The 23,994-nt window shown below is 43.4% G+C and overlaps 2 protein-coding genes and 1 non-coding gene across 5 annotated transcripts in view; 1 reads left to right on the top strand and 2 right to left on the bottom strand.

Annotated features, from left to right (window-relative positions):
• Positions 1 to 577: 577 nt before the first annotated feature.
• On the bottom strand, positions 578 to 11,780 carry LOC106602042 (UPF0472 protein C16orf72 homolog). Of its 2 annotated transcripts, XM_045715937.1 has the most exons (5): positions 11,644 to 11,780; positions 11,336 to 11,545; positions 10,003 to 10,086; positions 8,312 to 8,602; positions 578 to 3,020 (listed from the first exon to the last, which is right to left on the bottom strand). In XM_045715937.1, exons 2-5 carry the CDS (start codon positions 11,529 to 11,531, stop codon positions 2,758 to 2,760), a joined length of 834 nt encoding a protein of 277 aa, XP_045571893.1. In that variant the 5' UTR covers positions 11,532 to 11,545; positions 11,644 to 11,780; the 3' UTR covers positions 578 to 2,757. The 2 variants fall into 2 exon arrangements, with proteins under 2 accessions (XP_045571893.1, XP_045571892.1); XM_045715936.1 differs by having other exon boundaries at positions 11,336 to 11,706.
• Positions 11,781 to 11,841: 61 nt separating this feature from the next.
• On the bottom strand, positions 11,842 to 12,002 carry LOC123741958 (small nucleolar RNA SNORA14). Its single transcript, XR_006769481.1, has one exon. It is a non-coding gene; the product is annotated as a small nucleolar RNA SNORA14 (small nucleolar RNA).
• Positions 12,003 to 14,714: 2,712 nt separating this feature from the next.
• Positions 14,715 to 23,994, top strand: part of LOC106594924 (ubiquitin carboxyl-terminal hydrolase 7) — a 73,499-nt gene continuing 64,219 nt past the window's right edge. For both annotated transcript variants that reach the window (XM_045715934.1, XM_045715935.1), the window contains exon 1: positions 14,715 to 16,137. In XM_045715934.1, coding sequence (XP_045571890.1) covers positions 16,059 to 16,137 — 79 coding nt within the window. In that variant the 5' untranslated portion in view covers positions 14,715 to 16,058. The remainder of the gene's footprint in view (positions 16,138 to 23,994) is intronic.

A 23,994-nucleotide genomic window follows, 5' to 3' on the forward strand; every position in this document is an offset into this window, starting at 1 on the left:
AAGTTGGCATTTGGAGACCACGGCCAGGGGTGCGTTCAGTTCGCTTGAACGTTTGCTGAGTTGTGGAACGGTTTGTACTGTAAGCCACATTTTTCCAAAACGTTCTTTAACAGACAGATATGTTTACTGCGTTCGGCGGGTGTCCCGGGGTGTGGCTTGGAACGAGTGATGTATTTAAAGGGCAGCGGGAGATTTATTTACCCCCACAACCCAAACCCTCCCTGTTTATTTACCCCCACAACCCAAACCCTCCCTGTTTATCAACTGGAAACGGGTATTGCACCAATTACATTTTGTTGGGGGGGGACTAAACACAGCACATGTAAACCTTCCCTGTAGCTCAGTTGGTAGAGCATGGTGTTTGCAACGCCAGGGTTGTGGGTTCGATTCCCACGGGGGGCCAGCACAGAAGGAAAAAAAAGTATGAAATTGTATGAAATGTATGCATTCACTACTGTAAGTTGCTCTGGATAAGAGTGTCTGCGAAATGACTAAAATGTTAAAAAAAATATCAAAGCATGGATTGCTGTATTCCTTGTCTATACAGGGTAAGGAAACCAGCGGCATTTTCTAATAATTCAGGTAAACTATCCCTTTCAGCTTTAATAGTCAGGCAACTGCATCTTTTCACATCAACACAGGTCAATAATGAACACCCATTAGAAGACAGACTACGTCACAATATCACTTAGTATGGAGCGATGCACTGGATTGGCCATTCATACGGCATACTAAACAGTAGTGTGGACATTGGGATGTAGACAACTCTGTCAGTTTGTTTCTGGGGCCTCCACTTTAGCTCCAACTACATCTCTTAATCTGGGTGCTGTTCAGTATGGCACAGCATAGCAAAACGTTTTGCAACGGGAAAAAAAAAAACATACAGGAGTTTCTCTTCTGGTTTGGGGCATGTTCATTACAGCACAACGTAGCAAAACATTTTAGTCTTTCTTTTCTGGTTTGGGGCATGTTCATTACGGTACAGAGTAGCAAAACATTTCAGTTTGTTTCTCTTCCGTTTGGTGGCAGGTGAACCCCCACCAGTTCCAGAGGGTGGGGAGGTGAAGGTGGTGGTGTCTGATTGAATACCTTAGGTGGAGGATGGACTGCCTGGTTGGTTCTGATGGAAGATCAACTTGCATGAGTTTAGATATGAAAGAGGCTTAAGTGCAAAATCATTATTCCAACTCTGGTAATATGGTGAACACAACCACACTGAACAGAATACTCAGAAAACATCAACACACTCAGAAGGGGGCAGAGGTGTAATGGAGTAGAAACACAGGTTATTTTGCAGGAGCGTTTACCTGTCCCATCTTTTACATTAAAAAAATGCATTGAAAGTTTAGGGAGAATAACATTTACTCACTGTGAACGGTGATCATAGTTTACCTTCCTATCTGTTTCCACACTACATCACTGACTGGAGGGTTAGTCTGGCAACAGTCAGATATTATCCAAGCATTAAGTAACACAGATAATTCCTGAACTTTGAAATACCCCTCAACAGAAAAAGCAAGGCGGTGTATAAATGAACCAACTGCAGCAGAGGTATACGAACCTGAACACTGGGGTTAGTGCAGCAAATAGCATCCCTATTCCCTACATAGTGTACTACTTTGACCAGAGTGACCTATAGGCAAAAGTAGTTCACTTTATATAGGGAATAGGGTGCGATTTTGGGATGCTGACCCTGCGGGTTGGTTGCACTTGCAACTCAAAACTAACATGACTGCTGAAGCACAGTTGTCAGACAGAAAGGAAGCCTATACAATCAAATATCAACAGCCTGCCATTGGGAGAATCAGCCCGGAGATCCCACAGCCATGAAACTAGACACAGGAGAGAGCAGGGCCGCTCCCAAACAACACCCTGTATAGTGCAACACTTTTGAAAAGGGCCCTATGCTGTAATATAGTAGGGTACCATGTAGGGACTAGGGTGGTGTGTAGAGACTATGGTGTAGGGACTAGGATGTAGAGACTAGGGTGCTGTGTAGGGACAAGGGTGCTGTGTAGGGACATGGGTGCCATTTGGGACACAGTCAGGAAATCTCAAGTGAGGGATGTCCTCCTCTTCATCATCACAGACAGCATCAATGTCCACTGAGCAGGATGACTAACACAAAGCAATAAGTCCTAGCAAAGAAGGCATCTCTCCAACAGAACCACTTCTGGTGTCAATCATTATCTAGTTCACTGAGTAACATGTTCTCCACGGCCCTCGTTTCCTTAGGAAGGGAGGAGGGGTGAGGATCAAGTGGCTTCTTTTTATTTCAAATCAGCACAGTGCATTTCTCCTCTGAAAGGGGGCTGCATCCCTACCTCCTTGATGCCTTTCTGTCCTCGCTTCCATTCCTCACAGTCACAAGCACTGAGCACTAAGGCTGCATTTACAAAGACAGCCCAATTCTGTTCTGTTGCCCAATTATTGGGAAAAGAACAGATCTGATTGGTCAAAAGGCCCAATTAGTGGGAAAAGATCTGAATTAGGCTACCTGTGTAGACGCAGCCTAACAGGGTTAGGAGCTTGATGACAGGTTTCCAACAAGCATGCTTTCAGTTTAGACCAGTGCTCTCAACTAGGAAAGGAGACAAGGACAGGAGGACACCACCCACTCAACTAAATGGAAGGCCTCCTTAGTCCTCAACCCCAGTTCACTCCACAGCCATACATCCTTCAGTCTGTTTCAAGAACTCACCCCCCCCCTCCCACAAAGGTCACTTAACCCTCCCTGGGGCTGGGCTGCCAGCCCAATCAGATCATCCGGTTGCGTTTATGGGTGGGGGAGTCTGTTATGACGTCATTGCACTGGGCGGAGCTGCGTTTCCTGGGGTTAGCGTCCAGGTGCAGGGCCATCTCCTCGGAGATGAAAGTGTTCAGGTCCACATCATGGAGACCGTTACGCCGACGCCCCACCGGAGTCGACCCACCCCCACCACCAGCAGCACCCCCCACGTGGGTGGGAGAGCCTGGGGTACCGGAACGAACACTGATGCTGGCCATAGCCCCACTTAGACCTGGACAGAAGAGGAGAGGACAGATTGGAGAGGGGGAGGAGGAGGGGAAGGATGGGAGGGAGGATATGGTAGGTAGGTAGGGGAGAAGGAAAGAAAAACACCACCATAAGGTCAAACTCAGTCATCGAACCCTGACTCAGAGAAGACATGAAATACCAAGGAAGTCTGTCTAGGATGCATTCAGGACATGGGGCACATCCCCAAATGGCATCATAGTCCCTATATAAGCACTACTTTGGAACAGGGTGCATAGGGCTCTGGTCAAGAAGGTAGTGAGCTATGAAGGGCTGGGATGGGGAACTGGCGGCCCTTGGGCCACATGAGGTCCTCGGATCAAAAGTGTTATTCTTTTTTTTTTTTTTTTAAATCAACTTTTGGAACTCAGTCGTGGTCGCAACTTATAATAGTAGAACACACAAAGTGCAATTTCAAAATGTGATTGCACCTCAGCTGTTTCTCTCGTTATGTAAGTCGCTGATCGTAATAGCCCATGTCAGCAAAACATTTTTTGGGATTGCAAAGCTAGTTTTGCAGCCAGCTACCTAAACTTATTATCATGGTCAAATTACTCATATGTTATGAAAAATCACATGGCAAAATGTGTAGAATTACAGTAAACTTGATTTAAAAACAGCAACATTTCCTCTACACCCCATGGCAAAGTCTAGAATTGCACAAAATTAACTCTAAAATGTAAACATTGTCAGCTGTCAAGAGCGGGCACACAAATGTTTTGCTCGCAATGTGTGTGTGTTAAGGGGTATTGATGTGGGTACGCAGACTCGCAAGAAACTGCGGCCCCTCGTGACTAGTTCAGATTCGTTTTGGCCCCCACCCCCATCGAAGTTGCCCCTCCCTGATGTAGGGAAAAGGGTGCAGTTTAGGACTTTACCTCTGAATGACCAACACTAATCTTCCAGAGATGTTCAATTGGGTTCAAGTCCAGGCTCTGGCTGGCCACTCAAGAACAGTGACACTTTTCCCCAAAGCCACTCCTGCGTTGGCTGTGTGCTTACGGTTCTTGTCCTGTTGGAAGGTGAACCTTCGCCCCAGTCAGAGGTCTTGAGCGCTCTGGAGCAGGTTTTCATTAAAGATCTCTGAACTTTGCTTCGTTCATCTTTCCCTCGATCTTGACTAGTCTCCCAGTCCCTGCCGCTGAAAAACATCCCCACAGCATGCTGCTGCCACCACACTTCACCGTGGGGATGGTGCCAGGTTTTCCCCCAGACGGGACTCTTGTCATTCAGGCCAAAGATTTCAATCTGGGTTTTAGCAGACCAGAGAATCTTGTTTCTCATGATCAGTCATTAGGTACCTTTTGGCAAAGTGACTTCTGTCTGGCCACTACCATAAAGGCCTAATTGGAGGAGTGCTGCAGAGATGGCTGTCCTTCTGGAAGGTTCTCCCATCTCCACAGAGGAACTCTGTCAAGAGTGACCAGCAGATTCTTGGTAACCTCCCTGACCAAGGCCCTTCTCCCCCGAATGCTCAGTTTGGCTGGGCGGCCAGCTCTAGGAAGAGAGTCTTGGTGGTTCCAAAATTGAATAAGTTAAGAGGCCACTGTGTTCTTGGGGACCTTCAATGCTGCAGACATTGTTTTTGTATCCTTAACCAGATCTGTGCCTCAACACAATCCTGTCTTGGAGCTCTAAGGACAATTCCTTCAACCTCATGGCTTGGTTTTTGCTCTGACATGCACTGTCAACCGTGGGACCCTATATAGACAGGTGTGCACCTTCCCAAATCATGTCCAATCAATTTAATTTACCACAGGTGGACTCCAATCAAGTAGTAGAACATCTCACGGATGATCAATGGAAACAGGATGCACCTGAGCTCAATTTCGTGTCTCATAGCAAAGGGTCTGAAAACTTATGTAAATAAGTGTTTTTTGGGCTCTTTTTTAAAGTAACAAAATGTTTAAAAAAATAAAAATAAACTGGTTTTGCTTTGTCATTATAGGGTATTGTGACGTCATTATTGTATTGTGTAGATTAATGAGGACATGTTATTATTTAATACATTTTAGAAGGCTGCAACGTAACAAAATGTGGGGGGAGGGGAAAATCAGGGGGTCTGAATACTTTATGAATGCACTGCATCTGTATTTACTGTGCAGTGCCATGTCCCCTCTGTCCCTAACCATTAGAACTAGATATCTGTGTATTTACTGTGCAGTGCTATGTCCACTCTGACCCTAACCATTAGAACTAGATGTGTGTATTTACTGTGTAGCGAGCTGCCAGTGACAGGAGTCTACCAGACGAGCTAAAATGTCTTCTATGCTTGCGTCGAGGAAAGCAACACTGAACCATGCATGAGAGCACCAGCTGTTCCGGACTCAGAGTATGCACTGACCGGCTGGCAAGTGTCTCCACTAACATTTTCAACCTCTCCCTGACCTAGTCTGTAATACCTATACGTTTCAAGCAGACCACCATAGTCCTTGTGCCCAAGAATGCCAAGGTAACCTGTCTAAATGACTACCGTGCCGCCTCATCACTAAGCTAAGGACACTGGGACTAAATACCTCCCTCTGCAACTGTATCCTGGACTTCCTGAGGGCCGTCCCCAGGTGGTGAGTGTAGCCAATACCATCTGGCACACTGACCCTCAACATGGGGCCCCTCAGGGGTGCGTGCGTAGTCCTCTCCTGTACTCCCTGTTCACCCATGACTGCGTGGCCTGGCACAACTCCAAAGCCATCATTAAGTTTTCCAACAACAGGACAGTGGTCCCTCAGGAGGATGAAAAGATTTGGCATGGGCCCTCAGATTCTCAAACGCTTCTACAGCTGCACCATTGAGAGCATCTTGACTGGCTGCATCAACACTTGGTATGGCAACTGCTTGGCATCCGACTGCAAGGCGCTACAGAGGGTAGCGCGTACAGCCCAGTACGTCACTGGAGCCGAGCTCCCTGCCATCCAGGACCTTTTCACCAGGCGGTGTCAGAAGGCACTGAAAATTGTTAAAGGCTCCAGCCACCCAAGTCATACTGTTCTCTCTGCTACTCCACGGCAAGCGGTACAGATGCACCAAGTCTAGAACCAACAGGACCCTGAACAGCTTCTATCCCCAACCATAAGGCTGCAAAATAGTTAGTCCGGGTAGCTATTGGTTATCTGCATTGACCCTATTTGACTCATCACATACGTTGCGGATACTGTTTATTATCCGTCACTTTATTCCTAATTATATGTACATCTCTACCTCAATTACCTCGTGCCCCTGCATATCCACTCTGTACTGGTGCCCAGTATACATAGCCAATTTATCGTTACTCATTGCCAGGGATGTGGGTTCGATTCCCACAGGGACAAATAACAAATAGTTTCAAATGTATGCACTCACTACTGTAAGTTGCTGTGGATAAGAACATATACTAAACGACTAAAACGTAAAATGTGTATTATTACGCATTTGATTTTTCTATTTTCTTTCTCTCTGCATTGTTGGGAAGGGCTCGTAAGTCAACATTTCACTGTTAGTCTACACCTGTTGTTGACGAATAAAATTGTATTTGACTTGGAGCCAAGTTTCAGACCAAGCACACGCCAAAATCCAAAGAAATCGTTGATTGGCCACAGCATCAAACATTTTGTAATGGCCATCTCAGTCACCTGACATGAAACCCATTGAAAACCTGTGGTTTAAATTGGGCGTCAACCATTTTGATCCCTGAGAGAAAACAGTTACTTGCTGAACAATATCTCTCTGCTCAATTGTATTAGAATAAAATGAAACACACTACCGGTCAAAAGTTTTAGAACACCAACTCATTTCAAGGGTTTTTCTTTATTTTTACTATTTTCTACATTGCAGAATAGTGAAGACATCAAAACTATGAAATTACACATGGAATCATGTAGTAACCAAAAGTTTTATACAAAACAAAATATATTTCATATTTGAGATCCTTCAAATAGCCACCTTTTGCCTTGACAGCTTTTGCGCACGCTTGACAATATCTCAACAAGCTTCACCTGGAATGCTTTTCACACAGTCTTGAAGGAGTTCCCACATATGCTGAGCATTTGTTGGCTGCTTTTCCTTCACTCTGTGGTCCGACTCCTCCCAAACCATCACAATTTGGTTGAGGTCGGGGGATTGCGGAGGGCAGGTCATCTGATGCAGCACTCCATCACTCTCCTTCTTGGTTAAATAGCCTTTACACAGCCTGGAGGTGTGTTGGGTCATTGTCCTGTTGAAAAACAAATGATCGTCTCACTAGCCCAAACCAGATGGATTGGCGCATTGCTGCAGAATGCTGTGGTAGCCATGCTGGTTAAGTGTGCCTTGAAATCTAAATAAATCAGACAATGTCACCAGCAAAGCACCCCCACACCATAACACCTCCTCCTCCATACTTTACGGTGGGAAATACACATACGGAGATCATCCATTCACCCACACAGCAAACACAAAGACACAGCGGTTGGAACCAAAAACCTCCAATTTGGACTCCAGACCAAAGGACAAATTTCCACTAGTTTGATGTCCATTGCTCGTGTTTCTTTGCCCAAGCAAGTCTCTTCTTATTGGTGTCCTTTAGTAGTAGTTTCTTTGTAGCAATTTGACCATGAAGGCTGATTTACAGTCTCCTCTGGATCTTCCATTCCTGTGGCGGTCCTCATGAGAGCCAGTTCCATCATAGACTGCACTTGAAGAAACGTTCAAAGTTCTTGACATTTTCCATATTGACTGACCTTCATGTCTTAAAGTAATGATGGACTGTCGTTTCTCTTTGCTTATTTGAGCTGTTCTTGACATAATATTGACTTGGTCTTTTACCAAATAGGGCTATCTTCTGTATACTCCCCTACCTTGTCACAACACAAATGATTGGCTCAAATTCATTAAGGGAAGAAATTCCACAAATTTACTTGTAAGGCACACCTGTTAATTGAAATGCATTCCAGGTGACTACCTCATGAAGCTGGATGAGAGAATGCCAAGTGTGTGTAAAGCTGTCATCAAGGCAAAGGGTGGCTATTTCAATAACCTCAAATATAAAATATATTTTGATTTGTTTAACACTTAATTCTTTAATGTGTTATTTCATAGTTTTGATGTCTTCACTATTATTCTACAATGTAGAAAATAGTAAAAAAAGAGAAAAAACCTTGAAAGAGCAGGTGTTCTTAAACTTTTGACCGGTACTGTAACTTCCCCATTTTTTTAACCATAAAATACAGCTCAGTACTCAAATTGTTGATTTTATACAGTCATTTTTGCTCACCTTTATCAAGGCTGTCAATTTTAGACCCCACTGTATATCTGTGTATTTACCATGCAGTGCGATGGCCTCTCTGAAGGGCTGAAGGTCAGCCTCCACAGAGGAGTCAGTCTCAGGGGCCGGGGGAGGCCGGTTAGGGGAGACCATGGTCAGTCTGTGTCCTGGGGTGAGGGTGGCTCTGGAACTCCGGGGGGGTGGGGCCCGGCCACACAGGAAGCTGATGAGGTCCTCTCGCCGAATGGTTCTCCTCCTTTTCTTCACCCAGGCCAGCACATCCTTGTTGCGACGCTGGTGGCCGATCTGTATACCTAGGTCGTAGCTACGCTGGTGGGCCTCCACGGACTCTGTGTGTGTGTGGGGGGGGGGGGCAGAAAGAGAGAAAGGAGAGTGTGTGACATTAAGTGAGAAAGTGTGAGAAAGAGAGAACATGTGATGAGACTTGGCTGAAGGTTCCTTTGTGTAGCCTGAGTGAAACATGTGACTAACAGTTGACAGTTCACAGTTCACTATAGAACTATAGGCAGCCCCCCCCCTTCCAGAGGTTGCCAGTCAGACAGCAGATGCTGGAATCATGATCCTGGAGAGCCACAGGGTATGGAGGCTTTTGTCCTAGTCCAGCACTAACACACCCGATTCAACTATCTACAGGGACTCTTGATGATCAGCTGAATCAGATGTGTTAGTGCTGGACTGGAACTAGCCGTTCAACATGACTCTGTTCCAATACACATTAGTTATTGGACTAAGGGGTCTTCTGTAGGGGGAGGGTTGATAAGAGCCTCGGCACTCGGTCTGAACATTAACATGCATCACTTGAGGTAAGGTCTGTATGCTTCCAAAACTAACTAACTCACACACACCTCTATCTATATATCTTTCATATCAGCAAGAAATCATTTTCAAAAAACAAAAAAGTATAATTGATACACACCTTTTTAGGGTTAGGGTTCCCACACGGCCATATCTCCATGTTAGAGGCCATCACCTGTGCTAATTAGCTATGTGCTCCGAACACCTGTGTAAGCATAACTCGGGAAGCGCAGCACAAGTGTAGTTTCATTTGATGAGGCACCCATAGCTGTGTGGATCTGTAACTACTACAGTAAGTATCATTTTTTTCTCTCACTGATAAAAGATAAGGGCCATATGTTTCGACAGCCGTATCCAAGCGATAATTATTGACTTTTCTAAACCTAAAAAATACAGCGACGGGATTGTAGTTCACATGAGCCAGTCGTTAGCAAAGGTGGTGGCTAAAAACTGTAGTAAGAAGGCAGAATGCCGACCAGAGTCTGAGAGTTAGGCTGAACACCGTGCTGTGCTCTCCAGGACCAGAACTGGAGAGGACGGCTGTAAACTGTGAGATGGTCAATATTCAGGTGACTAGAAGAGGCCCTTGATTGTTTACAAGTTTCTATCGATCTACTAATCAATACATGTCCTGTTTACAGCAGAATGACAAAGGAAAGCCCATGGACTTTTACGATGAGCCTTTGGCCCTCAACCTTTTTTTTTGGGCTACTGTACATTTTGCTTTGTCCCGATTACCCTTTATTGAGTCTTCTGAATACCCTACCCCCTGTGGTAGGCCAAGTACCTTGACAACTACTGTACAAATCAATAAATGCTTAGACTACAGCAGAACGATAATGAAAAGCCTATAGACTTATGATGATCCTATACTGTCGTGAAAGCAAGTTAGAAGACAAGAAAGTGAAAACACTTGAGTGTCCCTGACACCTACCTTTGTACAGGTTGGTCACGGCTGTGGCAGCGTTCTGAAACGGCACCCACAAAGAAAGCCCCCCCTGTTGGTGACATACTCGGTCTGTCGAGACAACACACCACCAAAAACATTACAGGTTTGTTGGAATTTCCTACTAAGATAGATAGCCTGGTTGACAACAGTTTACATAAATAGCCTGGTTGACAACAGTTTACATAAATAGCAAGTTAGGCCCCAATTATTGTACAGTATTCCCACTTTAGTAGTACATGATGCAAGGCAACACATGAGACTGAAAGCGTCTTGATTACAGGACTGTTTTTATTCGCCATTTTGTCTTGCATCTAGAGTTGCAGGCGGGCTTTGGAATAAAAATAACTGTCAGCCAGCACTAGATGGCCAACTCGACAGTTTATGAGCACGAGTGCATAACGCACCAACTAAAGTTGCCCTTTCAGCAGGAAAGTTGCAGTCGTAAATTATACATACTTGATACCTTAGTAACTAAAGAATTGATGGTTACGATACTTCAGTATATCTATGAGAAGTATTACAGTAGCAGGTAAGAATTCTCAATAACCCCAAAGCCAATAGTAAATCTTCGCCATTTTGTTTAATTTTCAGTATGCATTGATAAAACTCGGGTTATTCGTTGATTGTAGACTTAAACCAAAACGGATAATATAACTTATGTATATCTATGATAAGTAATATTAGCCCCACACACCTAACAAAAAGGCAACACTGAAAGATGCAATCTGTCACAAGGGAATGTCGCGTAGCGATGATTGTTGTTTCCATCGCCATTTTGTTTCTCTAATACATGCACTCAACAGCGTTTAACGTTAGCTACTTGTTCACTGACATTGTCGGACTCGCAGTTTCTCTAACCAGATGGTTAACTCAGTAACGGTATAACCCATATTAGTTTAAAGACTGGATGAGATAGCTATTCAACTAACTTAAATACCAAAAGTGTGTTGGCTGGTTATGTTGCTTGGCAGTTATCGCGAACAACAGCCAGATCAAACTACTAACGTTTAAGAAATGGTTTAGTTTCATAAAGATACATTTAGGTGTTCTGTTTTACTAACACAAAAAATGAGCAAACTATAATTACGGGATGTCTTGACTTAAGACGGCAAACAGTTGCTACAGTACAGTAGCTAGTTAACCAACTGATCAGCTGAGCTGGTAAACTAGCTAGTTGGCTACTAGCTAGGTAGCTAACATTAGCTAGTTCCCACCGCCACTAACAGTGACTGTGTAGCATAGCAAGCTCAGTAACAAGGCACAGGGGTGGCAGCCGACTAACGTAAGTTAGTTAGCTAGTTCTGGTCTTGTCTCGGACCTTTGTAGAGCTGAGCCACAGCAGTGGCGGAATTCTGGAAGAGATGCCATAATTTATCCTGGTCGTTATCGGCCTCCTCCTCGTTTGACTCCCTTTGCTCCGCTTCGGCCAAACACTGCCGCTCCCATTTTGAGAACCAATGTTCGGGTCCGTGTTCTTGAATCTCCGGGTCTCCGTCTTTCTTCTTCTCCTCCATTTACCACGCTAAAACTTCAGGTAGATTACAACTTTAGTATGTCGATTAATAAATTACTTGGCGATGCGAATAAATGTCCGTTAGTGAATTCATTAATTTTGTTATTACTTACTAGCTGTTTCTCAAACCGACTACTCCGGTCTGAAAAGACTCTTCAACTAGTTTGGACGTTGCCGACGTCCGCCTATATAAAAGTCATACTACCGTGTTGTCGTTTCTACTCCGCCTCTATTTCAAGCAGTGATTGGCTAGTATGGCTCTTGGTCGTGGCTTCAGGTTTGTGCTGAAGATTCCAGTGGACCACAGAAACATCTGTCATAGAAATGACATAAAGGAACGCCACGAAAATTCTTAGCTACTTAAGCTTGTGTGAGAAGTAAAAAGCTGTGCTTTTAGGTTTCCACTAGAATTTATAGCCATTCAACATTTATGGAAGCCCATACCCGCCACCAAAAACATTTTGAAATGTTAATACTATCGAAACATTTAGAGGTACTAGCTACATTTTCTTTAGATACTATTTACATTTTTTTTATGCTATCTCAAAATGTAAAGACACTAAGTCAACATTTCGAAATAGTAAGTCAACATTTGGAGATGCTAACTAACAATTTTGAAATACGTAAGATACTAACTCGACATTTAGAGAAAGTAGAACATACATATAGGATATGTTTCTTAATTTGTAGCATTATGTGGCGGTTTCCATCTACCCACATTGCAAAGATCAGCGCAGCAGGGCCGCTGGCAAATGTGTAGTGAGCTGGCATTTGCCCCAACATTTGGGATAAAAATATGAACAAAAAAGTGTTGAAAATAGGGACAAAGTACTGTTGTTTAGACTGATTTGCCTCATGATTTGTCAACTCGTGCACAATAAATCTGTGCTTCTGTCTGATCAACTGTAGCCTACTGATAACAACCACAGTTGCAGGTAGCCTAGAGAAGCCTATGAGCTCTGATCCCCTCTGGCCAGGGGAAAGGAAGCAGTAACTTCATGTATTTATAGCCTAAAATAGGCCTATTTATTTGTGTTAAGAGAAAAAAGTTTATATTCAAACTTTGGGTGGTCCCTTATCAATTAATCAATCAACACAGTGATGACATACAATGTGAGTAACTTTTTAATTACAGATGCAAAGACCTACATGATGCAACCCTGCATAAAACCCTGTTAGTTCTATTGTCCAATCGCAGTTGTTGTCTAGTTTTCTTTTAACCATGATGCGAACAACTCTGGTCCCATCATAGCCCATATAAAACAATTTTACACCTGATTTATTACTATGTCATTCCCTACAACTAGGGTCTCAAGTTTTACCTGATTAGGTTAGTCTAGCAGAACTGGAAAAACTCTGGGCCCCAGGAAACCAACCCCCCCAGCTTTTTCTCGGTACTCCTTGTTTCCATCCGTTTTCTTTTGTGTGGTGTGTAATGAACCCGACCCAGGGCTGAGCTCATTGCTGATCGAACACCTTCAAGGCTGGAGGCAGACAGGTGTGAATCTAGGGGACCTGTCCTCAAGTAAAGGGAACCCCAGTTTGTGTAACAACATGGGCTGAGTGTTAAGTGAATTAATTAAAACATTTAGCAGCTCAGCTATGTTTACAAGACAAAGTTTGAGGAACTTTTAATCAAATGGCTACACAGACTATTTGCATTGCCCCCCCTCTCTTCCACGCTGTTGCTACTCTCTGTTATTATCTATGCATAGTCACTTTAATAACTCTACCTACATGTACATATTACCTCAATTATCTCGACTAACTGGTGTCCCCGCACATTGGCTCTGTACCGGTACACCCCCGTATATAGCCTCGCTATTTTTATTTTACTGCTGCTCTTTAATTATTAGTTACTTTTATGGGGGATTTTATTAACTGCATTGTTGGTTAAGGGCTTGTAAGTAAGCATTTCACGGTAAGGTCTACACCTGTTGTATTCGGCGCATGTGACAAATACAATTTGATTTGATTTTGATTCTTCACAACGTAGCTATATAATTATTTAATAGGCCACTTTCCTTAAACAGCAGGACATTACAAGTGATGTGTCTGGTATGATATCTATGCTAATCATGGCAGCTTGTTGGTCAAGACCGGGTTAGGCCAGTGTGTGTGTGTTCCTGTGTGTGGGTGGAGGTAGATGAACAAGACATTCCAATAGCTTTGGATGAGTCAGCTGAAAAGCTGTTGTACTTAACTACAGCAACTTTCAGCACCCTTCCCCTATCTCTCCACTAGAGGGCAAGGTTTTCCTACAAACAGAACATCTCTCATCACTCAGTTCATATTGCTTCATCTATGATAGGAGGGAAGGATACTCTTCATATTGTAGCTAATAGCTACAACAATAACAAACATACTAGCTATGTATTAACAACGTACTAAACAAATTCAGTATGAGTGTGTGGGTCCACTATGAGGCTTGAGATATCATTTCATTCCTGTGAACCTTTCAAGTTTACTGCATTTTACAACAGTCCCATAACAATGCAGTAAATAGTGCAGCTAACACCAGTTTTATAGGATTTTAACATATTGTGCCATGTACAGTATCTAGCCTATGCATGGTCCATATTATCAGGTATGCTATTAGAAATAAACAATCAACTTTAGCCCAACTGATGCAGCAAAGTGCAAATAAATAGGCTGAAGCATGGGGTTGGCTATCTGCATTCACCCCCCTTTATTTAACTAGGCAAGTCAGTTATGAACAAATTCTTATTTACAATGAGGGCCTACGCCGGACGATGCTGGTCCAATTGTGCGCAGCCCTATGGGACTCCCAATCATGGCCGGTTGTGATACAGCCTTGTATTGTGTCAAAATGTTGCAATGTTAAGTTATGTACCAGAGAATTTATTTGGATTGGAAAATTGAAGCTTAGAGACAAAAAAAATGATGTTGGGCCCTTTCACTCAGTTTTTACACTGCGATATTGACTCATCATATATCCTTAAAACAGAATATACTCCAAAGCGGGAAAAATAATACAATTTATACAACTCATATCCATAGCACTGGAGAATAAAACTTATGTTATGTGTTTGCAGTGGCTTGTTAAAATTCTTTTAAAGAAAATGGGCCCTTTAAGTGCATCCAGTACACTCCTATTTCTGGTAAACGCTATAACACAGGGGTGTCAAAAAACGGCCCATGGGTGTTTTTTTGGGGGGGACGGGGGACGAAGGAACATACTTAATATAGGCTTACTTTAAAATGACTAAAACCAAATCGAAACTTTGACTTACATTCATACAGTTTCTTGACTGTGTCCAGCTTGCTAATAATCACCAAAATGAAGGCTAGACAGTCAGGGAGCATCGAAAATTCAGAAAACGATGGATAGAGGACAATTTCTTGCACATTTTGACGGTGTGGAAAAATAACCAATTTTCAGTGCGGCCCTCCGGACCTCGTTGAAGACCGAATGCGGCCCCCGGAGCAAAATGATTTTGACACCTTTGCTATAACCCGTTATACCAACTAACTTATAATATTAACTAGGATTATATATTTTTTTACTGCCATGAGTTGTAGCCTATGATTGCTGACCAGTATATTGGTTAATGAAAAATACACAGTCAGTCAGCGAGCGACCCAGCGATTGTGCTGTGTGCGGGAGTGTTTAGATCTCCATGCGGATGTGACATTTCAGAGAAGAGCGCGACCGCCATTTTGAGTTTTACCTCAAACTCAACATCACAAACCAAGGAAGCGGGTGAGAGGCTCTGGCTGTGACCGGGCACATTTCTTAATTGAACAGACGTTTGAAATGCGACAAGGTGCTGAATTTTGTTGCTAATAGTAATACGCTGGTTTAATGTGTGGGAAAGTCGATATCGGGCTGTGGCATCGCTATCACCCTAAACTTCTAAATTACTGCGATTCCAAATTAGAAGCAGGTTTGAATGGATAGCTTTTTTCTCTGCTCTCCCCCAGACGAGGGACAATCGGATGAGCACACGGACTGGGAATATCGAAGGGAAAGTTGTATTTCAATGTGCATCGATCGTTTATGAACATTTGTTTTCCCTGTTTGACTCATTTCGTTAGTTGGCTGCCTTGTGCCAGTTGGCTTTAAAGCAGGGCAACAGTATTTGTTTCTCAGGCTGCAGGTCGTGAGTTGTCTTTCTCACTTCGCCAATTGCCCCATATTACCTGGGGTAAAGTCGGATTTATTTAATTCAACGGGTCTCCCTTTTAGGAGCCGTAGTCATCACCACCGTCGGCGACTTGCACCCATCAAGGCGCCGAGATTGGGCGAATAGCAAGCAAATACGTCCGCGTTTCTCTGCCTGCTCCTCCACCGACCTCCTCCCCTCAATCCCCGGCGCTGACGGGAGAAGAGGCCGAGGTTGTTTTAGAACAGGCCCAGCCGCCAAGGTTCGACCTGTCTATTCCACCTCCGCACCCTCAAACACCTCACCAACAACCCAGAAACCGGCTCCCTACGGAACCAGCAACACACAAGTTCGAGGGGAACAAAGACAACAGGCATCATCCCTTCACAACAGTTGCCAACATGAACCACCACCACACTCAACAGCAGCAGAAAGCCGGCGAGCAACAACTTAGCGAGCCCGAGGATATGGAGATGGAAGGTAAAAAGCCACGGGGAGGGACAACAAACTAAAACAATTACATGAAAATAGTTGAAGTGCATAGCTAGCGTGAACTGATGTATCGTTACTGTAAACATCAAGGCCTGCCACAATGGTCATAACTCATTTTGCTGATGATGCGCCCATTGCAGCAGCATCTGACCTCGTTCGCTCGTTTAGTCAGTAGCCAACGTTAGCTAGCTAAGTTAGTGTTGTTGACGTCAAATACCAGCGTCATGGATTTAACTAGTTAGTTAACGCTGGACAACCCGGTAACTAGCCGAGACTCGTTAACTACATCACACATGCAACTGGCAGGTTAGCACATTCACGGACTGATTTCTTGCGCTCTCACTGTCTGACGTTAGCTAACTAGCCAAGTTGGCGTGATAAACGTGGCGCAGTCAACAAGGTAGCTAACGTTAGGTAGCTACCGATGGTCAAAACATCCGTTTGGGTTTAACGTAAGCCAACTTGAGTGAAACATTACACAAACCACATGTTTTACAGTATATTTACAACCGCCATATGTCACCTAACAAGTTAACTTGCATTGATTATATTTTGATCAGTTGGCTAGTTAGCAATAGCATGTAAAATTCATTCATCGCGGTTAGCTAGCCAACCTGCTAGTTGCCAAATAAACCGACTCAATAGCTCACTCACGCTACAAAGTCGATCGTTTGTGCACGGTCACAGGGGTTACGTTAACAGTTTTAGTCTGAATGTTACACCCCCGTTCATGTTTGTAAACAGTAGCCCACTTAGCTAAAGTTAGCTCGTTTCACTTGACTCTTTGAGCCTACGCATGCAGTTTTAACAATGGCTATTAATGACCCAGCAGTATTAGGCAAATGTTGCTATTTACTTACACCTTTGACTGACCAATTGGTAGTTAGGTATTTTACAGTGATCTCATGGCTACTGTGCGTTTACTATTTGTTTGTTAACTAGCCTGTGTAATGTATTTGTAATTAGCTAACTAACGCCAGCTCTGCTTAGCCGCGAATCAGCGAACGTTAGCCATGGTACAGTAACCAGGTAACAAGGTGCTATCACTCAGTGGTCCAAATTCATCGCGTCACTCAGTTTTGTTGTAAACAGTATATGTATAATTTAATAACGTGTATTTGTAATATAATTGTTTTGCTGTATTATGATTTGTTAACTGAAAATGGTTAGACTTAGCTAGCGCTTAGTGACGTTATAGGAGGCCTCTCCGTGGACGGGGGTGTGTGGCGATTCCAAGATGGTGGATACTTAGCTAGCATTTTAAAGCGATCAATGTGAAGCAAGGCCTTACCTGTTTGTTTACGTTTTTATAAAGGAATGGTTTGCATCATCGCCATTGAGACTCGCATTTTCAAATGACCTAGTTATACAGGAAATAATCATGTAGCTAGCTAGATGGCTAACTAATTTAGCAGTGGTGATATCTAGCTGAAAGACCTACTTCATTAGCTAGCAAAGAGGTACTAGCTAGCTTACAGTTCAGTTAATCAACACAGATGCGTCAATTTGGTTTGCCATACATCAACGATAGTCTAAGCTAGCTGGCGAACTAACGTTACTGAAATAAGCACTAGTGCCCAAAAGATGCCCAGAAATATTTAATGGAGCACAGCTAGATAGATGGCGTTTAGCCAAGTTTAGGATTCAGCCAACATAAGAACTCGAGGTGGGTGGCAGTGCGGGGTTTATGTTTCTGCGGCAAGGCCTGCATGTAGAGGTTGCATCGACACAGTCAGCGCGCGGGGATTTGCTGCTTCATTGTATGAAGACAACGCGTGTGGCTCGCCATTTTTAATGACCCCCATTTGTTGGGACAGTCAACAACATTTCTGACAGTTTAGCAATATTTTCATCAATAGCATGCTCTTTAGCATTTTGATCAATTGTGATGCATATGATGGAGATTACACATCATTCATCATTACCACAGGTGCATTTGTCCAACTGATATAATCTCTGTTTGATTTATTTACACAACTGATGAGCAGATTCAGGTCTAGCTGAGGTGCATGGACAAGAGGCCTTCCACTGTAATAGTCATACACATCAACCAGTTGGTTTACATTGGCACCTTGTCATTCTTATAACCATTTTAATTTTAACGTCTTACTAAATGTACCTAACTTAACACCAGTAGTTATTCCTGGCCTGGCCCCTTTCCCATCCCAGCTGCTGAATACTAGTCTAATAGCCATGCACTACTCTTACTAAATGTACCTAATTTAGCACCAGTGGTAAGCACTCCTACTCTGAGATGCAGGACAAACTGATCCTAGAGCAGCACTCCTACTCTGTGATGCAGGACAAACTGATCCTAGAGCAGCACTCCTACTGAGATGCAGGACAAACTGATCCTAGAGCAGCACTCCTACTGAGATGCAGGACAAACTGATCCTAGAGCAGCACTCCTACTGAGATGCAGGACAAACTGATCCTAGAGCAGCACTCCTACTGAGATGCAGGACAAACTGATCCTAGAGCAGCACTCCTACTGAGATGCAGGACAAACTGATCCTAGATCAGCACTCCTAATGAGATGCAGGACAAACTGATCCTAGAGGAGCACTCCTAATGAGATGCAGGACAAACTGATCCTAGATCAGCACTCCTACTGAGATGCAGGACAAACTGATCCTAGATCAGCACTCCTACTGAGATGCAGGACAAACTGATCCCAGATCAGCACTCCTACTGAGATGCAGGACAAACTGATCCCAGAGCAGCACTCATAATGAGATGCAGGACAAACTGATCCCAGAGCAGCACTCCTACTGAGATGCAGGACAAACTGATCCCAGAGCAGCACTCCTACTGAGATGCAGGACAAACTGATCCCAGAGCAGCACTCCTACTGAGATGCAGGACAAACTGATCCCAGAGCAGCACTCCTAATGAGATGCAGGACAAACTGATCCCAGAGCAGCACTCCTACTGAGATGCAGGACAAACTGATCCCAGAGCAGCACTCAAATCAAATTTCAAATCAAATTTATTTTTATATAGCCCTTCGTACATCAGCTGATATTCTCAAAGTGCTGTACAGAAACCCAGCCTAAAACCCCAAACAGCAAGCAAAGCATGTGAAAGAAGCACGGTGGCTAGGAAAAACTCCCTAGGAAAAACTCCCTAGAAAGGCCAAAAACCTAGGAAGAAACCTAGAGAGGAACCAGGCTATGAGGGGTGGCCAGTCCTCTTCTGGCTGTGCAGGGTGGATATTATAACAGAACATGGTCAAAATGTTAAAATGTTCATAAATGACCAGCATGGTCAAATAATAATAATCATAGTAGTTGTCGAGGGTGCAACAAGCACGTCCGGTGAACAGGTCAGGGTTCCATAGCCGCAGGCAGAACAGTTGAAACTGGAGCAGCAGCACGGCCAGGTGGACTGATCGCAGAGCAGCACTCCTACTGAGATGCAGGACAAACTGATCCCAGAGCAGCACTCCTACTGAGATGCAGGACAAACTGATCCCAGAGCAGCACTCCTACTGAGATGCAGGACAAACTGATCCCAGAGCAGCACTCCTAATAGGACAAACTGATCCCAGAGCAGCACTCCTACTGAGATGCAGGACAAACTCTTCTGGGGACAAAAAACCGTTGTTTTTTAAAGCTTTTTCTTTTGTTACATGTACAGCACCAGTCAAAAGTTCGGAAACACCTACCAGTTCAAGGGTTTTTCTTTATTTTTACTATTTTCTACATTGTAGAATAATAGTGAAGACATCAAAACTATGAAATAACATATGGAATCATGTAATTACTAAAGTGTTAAACAAATCAAAATATATTTTATGTTTGAGATTCTTCAAAGTAGCCACCCTTTGGGTTGATGAGTCCATATTTTGATGTACTTATATTATACATTGTATTTTCAGTCAAAACTGTTATAGAAGGTGAGCTTTTAAACCCCGCCCCCAGCTACTCTCAGTCCATCCCACCCAGGGCCTAAAATTAACACCTGCCAAATGCGGAGAGATTTTGGCATTGGTGGGTAAGATGTCTATTTCACCAGCCATATTGGCGGGTGGTCAATGCTCCAGTGTGAGCATTTCACCTGCATTTGTGAGTAAAAAATAGTGAAGTTTTCTCACATTTATTGCTAAATAAATGCTGCAGTAGCTGTTTTAAAAGTATTTCTGATCGTTTTTTCTGTTTGCAATTAAATGAATCGCAGATTTTTTTTAATCTACCTGCTGCAGTGGCTGGTGGTCCAAAAAGTAAATTTTATGCCCGATCCCACCTATCTCTGTAAACCGCCCTCTTGTGATTTCCAGGTGCTATATATTTTTCAACTGCTGTGATGTTTCATATAAATTCTGAACCTGAGGTTAATGATCAATGTTTTTACTAAAAGTATTATATAGTTTATTTATGGTTTTCCGACTCTCCCAACAGCGCTAATTGTAGGGTTAATTTTAGATTAATGTTTAGCTTTTTCAGCCATTCTTCAACCTGTGGCCACAAACAAGCTACATGTAGGCAATACCAAAATAAGTGATCTAATGCTTAACTTTTCATAGCAAAATCTATTGGCCCATTCCCTGCATAGTGCACTGCTTTTAGGTCTACCCTATGTGACCTGGTCAAAGGTATTGCTCCTATGTTTCCGCTTCGCTCGTTTTGCTGTGGTGCTGCGCCACGGCAAAATCATTGCCGCCACACAACAACAACAAAAATATGGAACATGAACAAATATTTCTGCTGCGCATTTTGTAGATGCGATATCATTCCACATGTACTTCTCCTTTGCAAACAAAACAAGTAAATACTAAGAAAATCGAACAATCCCATAGTAGAATAGTTTATCTTGTCAGCTTGTTGCTAGATAAATATTGCTCTCGTGGCTCATTCCTGTTCTCAGTGCCATAGGGAGGGAAACGTGCATTGACTTCTTGTCAGAATGCATAACAATTCTTGTAATCTCAAAAACAGCAGTTTTAATGGCTTTTGTTCAAAAGAGAGAAATCCCAGCTTTCCAGTCACACTTTATTGCTCAACTCCTAAATATGCGCGAACTGCACCATTTTAAACCCCGGATTTTTAGCAGAAGCATGTTAACACTGGCATGTGCCTCGGGGAGAGTGGGGCTAAATGTAACGTCTGTCAATTGTAGGGTGACTTGGGGTACAACGTCTCTCTACCTCCAATTTAATTTCTTTGGAATGACTTAATAAATTGTGAGACAGATAATATTTTTTGTTGAGCAAGAGTAGTGGAAACCAGGGAAAGTGTTGGGGGGATAGTGACAAAGTGGTTCTGTGAGAAGTACAGGCAGGGGGCTTATTACCCCTGGTGGCGATTTACCCCAAGTTACCCTAACAGGTAGGCCTACATTATATTCTGTGTTTATGCAAGTTTTTTTGTGACATAAAATGAATCATATGATAACTAGTTAAAAGATTACATATGAGATCTGGTAATGATAAGCTCCCGAGTGGCGCAGCCGTCTAAGGCACTGCATCTCAGTGCAAGAGGCGTCACTACAGTACCTGGTTCCAACCCAGGTTGTATCACAGCCGGCCGTGATTGGGAGTCCCATAGGGTGGCGCACAATTAGCCCAGCGTCGTCTGGGGTAGGCCCTCATTGTAAATAAGAATTTGTTCATAACTGACTTGCCTAGTTAAATAAAGGGGGTGAATGCAGATAGCCAACCCCATGCTTCAGCCTATTGATTTGCACTTTGCTGCATCAGTTGGGCTAAAGTTGATTATTTCTAATAGCATACCTGATAATATGGACCATGCATAGGCTAGATTTGTTTAAATATATATATTTTTTATTTTACCTTAATTTAACTAGGCAATTCAGTTAAGAACGTTCTTATTTTCAATGACAGCCTAGGAACAGTGGGTTAACTGCCTTGTTCAGGGGCAGAAGGACAGGTTTTTACCTTGTCAGCTCGGGGATTCGATCTTGCAACCTTCTGGTTACTAGTCCAATGCTATAAACACTAGACCTGCCCCCCATTTCATATACTGAACATGGCACAATATGTTAAGAATTTTAACAAATCATTTTACCAATGTGTTATTGTGCAGTTTTGGAGGTGGGCATTCCATTTTTAGGTGGTGTCGGCATACTCATTTTCATTCATTTGAGTAGAATGTCCTTTTTTAAAAAGCCACTAGAACTGAGGGAATAGGGTGCCATTGGAGCTCCTCATCCTTCAACATAAGAATGATAGGAGGGACCCTCCCCCCCGACTGCTACACATTTTTCCAGAGGATACTGTATTGCTCTATGTAGGGACTCTCTCCAATTGCTGGTTTTATTTGGCCTCCCCAAGTTTTCTGAGTAAATAAAAATGTGTATATATATTTTTAATTTAGTTGTTGGACTTAAAATACTGTAAAAACACCAGGAAATCAGCTCCAAGTAAATAACGATTTAAGAAATCTGTTCCCAGGTATTCCCACTCATAATAGAGACGTGATCGTTTACAAATCTAAGCAAGGTTTGAAATGGTTAAGTTTTAGTAAAACATATGTTTGTGCTTCTTGCATTCGATTTGTAATCTAACATTTTTTAAAGTATATTTTTATTTTATTTAAGCTTTTATTTAACTAGGCAAGTCAGTTAAGAACAAATTCTTAATTTACAGTGACCGCCTACCCCGGCCAAACCCTAACCCGGATGACGCTGTGCAAATTGTGCACCACCCTATGGGACTCCCAATCACGGCCGGTTGTGATCCAGCCCAGGATTGAACCAGGGTCTGTAGTGACGCCTCTAGCACTGAGATGCAGTGCCTTAGACCGCTGCGCCACCTGGGAGCCCACTTGGGAGCCTTGCCCCCTGAAAAGCCACTCAAGAAAAAAATAGGCCCGCGGCTGAATCTAGTTGAGGATCCCTGGAATAGGGAGTCATCAGGGACGCAGGCTGAGGGACACATGTCGTTAGCTGCTTGTAATCCACTTGGAAAAATGAGGCCAGTCTCGTGAGCGTGGCTCACTGGGTCTCCGTATATATATACACACACACACACACACACACACACACACACACACACACACACACAGTACATGCAACCAGGCTCTCACACAGACACAGAAGGGCATGCATTGGGAAGAGATGACACGCATACTGCTAGGGTAGGTAAGGACACTATATATATATATATATATATATATATATATATATATATGAGATCCTTTTCTGTCATTCAAACTGACTGTAGAATTGCTAACGGAGACAGGGTATACTTCACTGACTCTTACACTTTTAGTCTGACTCTCAAATGACACCCTATTCTCGACACCTTCCCTAGGGGCCCTGGTTAAATGTAGTCCACTATGTAGGGAATAGTGTGCCATTGGGCTCTGGTTAAAAGTGGTGTACTATATAGGGAATAGGGTGCCGTTTGAGATACAGACTTCCTGTGTTCTTCTTCAGTAGGCATCTTAGTTGTGATTGATGAGACTAGTCCCAGGCTCTTTGTCTGGGTAATTACCTGCCTGAGTTTCTCCTGTCCCCTTCCTAAAGCAGCTACACAGGCTTGTGTGTGTCAGAGGAGCTCACAGCTTAATCCTTCATTGTTACTAATTACCAGACTGCTGTAGTCGACTGCCACACACACGCTGCTGCTGCTGCGACACTGCCTCAGCACTACAGTGTTCTTCCTGATGGTTAAAGATGACGAGACAGTGTCCGCATCCTAAATACGGCCCTGGTCAGAAGTAGGGCACTATATAGGGCCCATAGTGCACTACTTTAGACCAGAGCTCTATGTAGGGAATAGGGCCCATAGTGCACTACTTTAGACCAGAGCTCTATGTAGGGAATAGGGCCCATAGTGCACTACTTTAGACCAGAGCCCTATGTAGGGAATAGGATGCTATT

This window comes from Salmo salar, chromosome ssa03 (genome assembly GCF_905237065.1).
Source record: "Salmo salar chromosome ssa03, Ssal_v3.1, whole genome shotgun sequence".
Classification (NCBI taxonomy): Eukaryota; Metazoa; Chordata; class Actinopteri; order Salmoniformes; family Salmonidae; genus Salmo; species Salmo salar.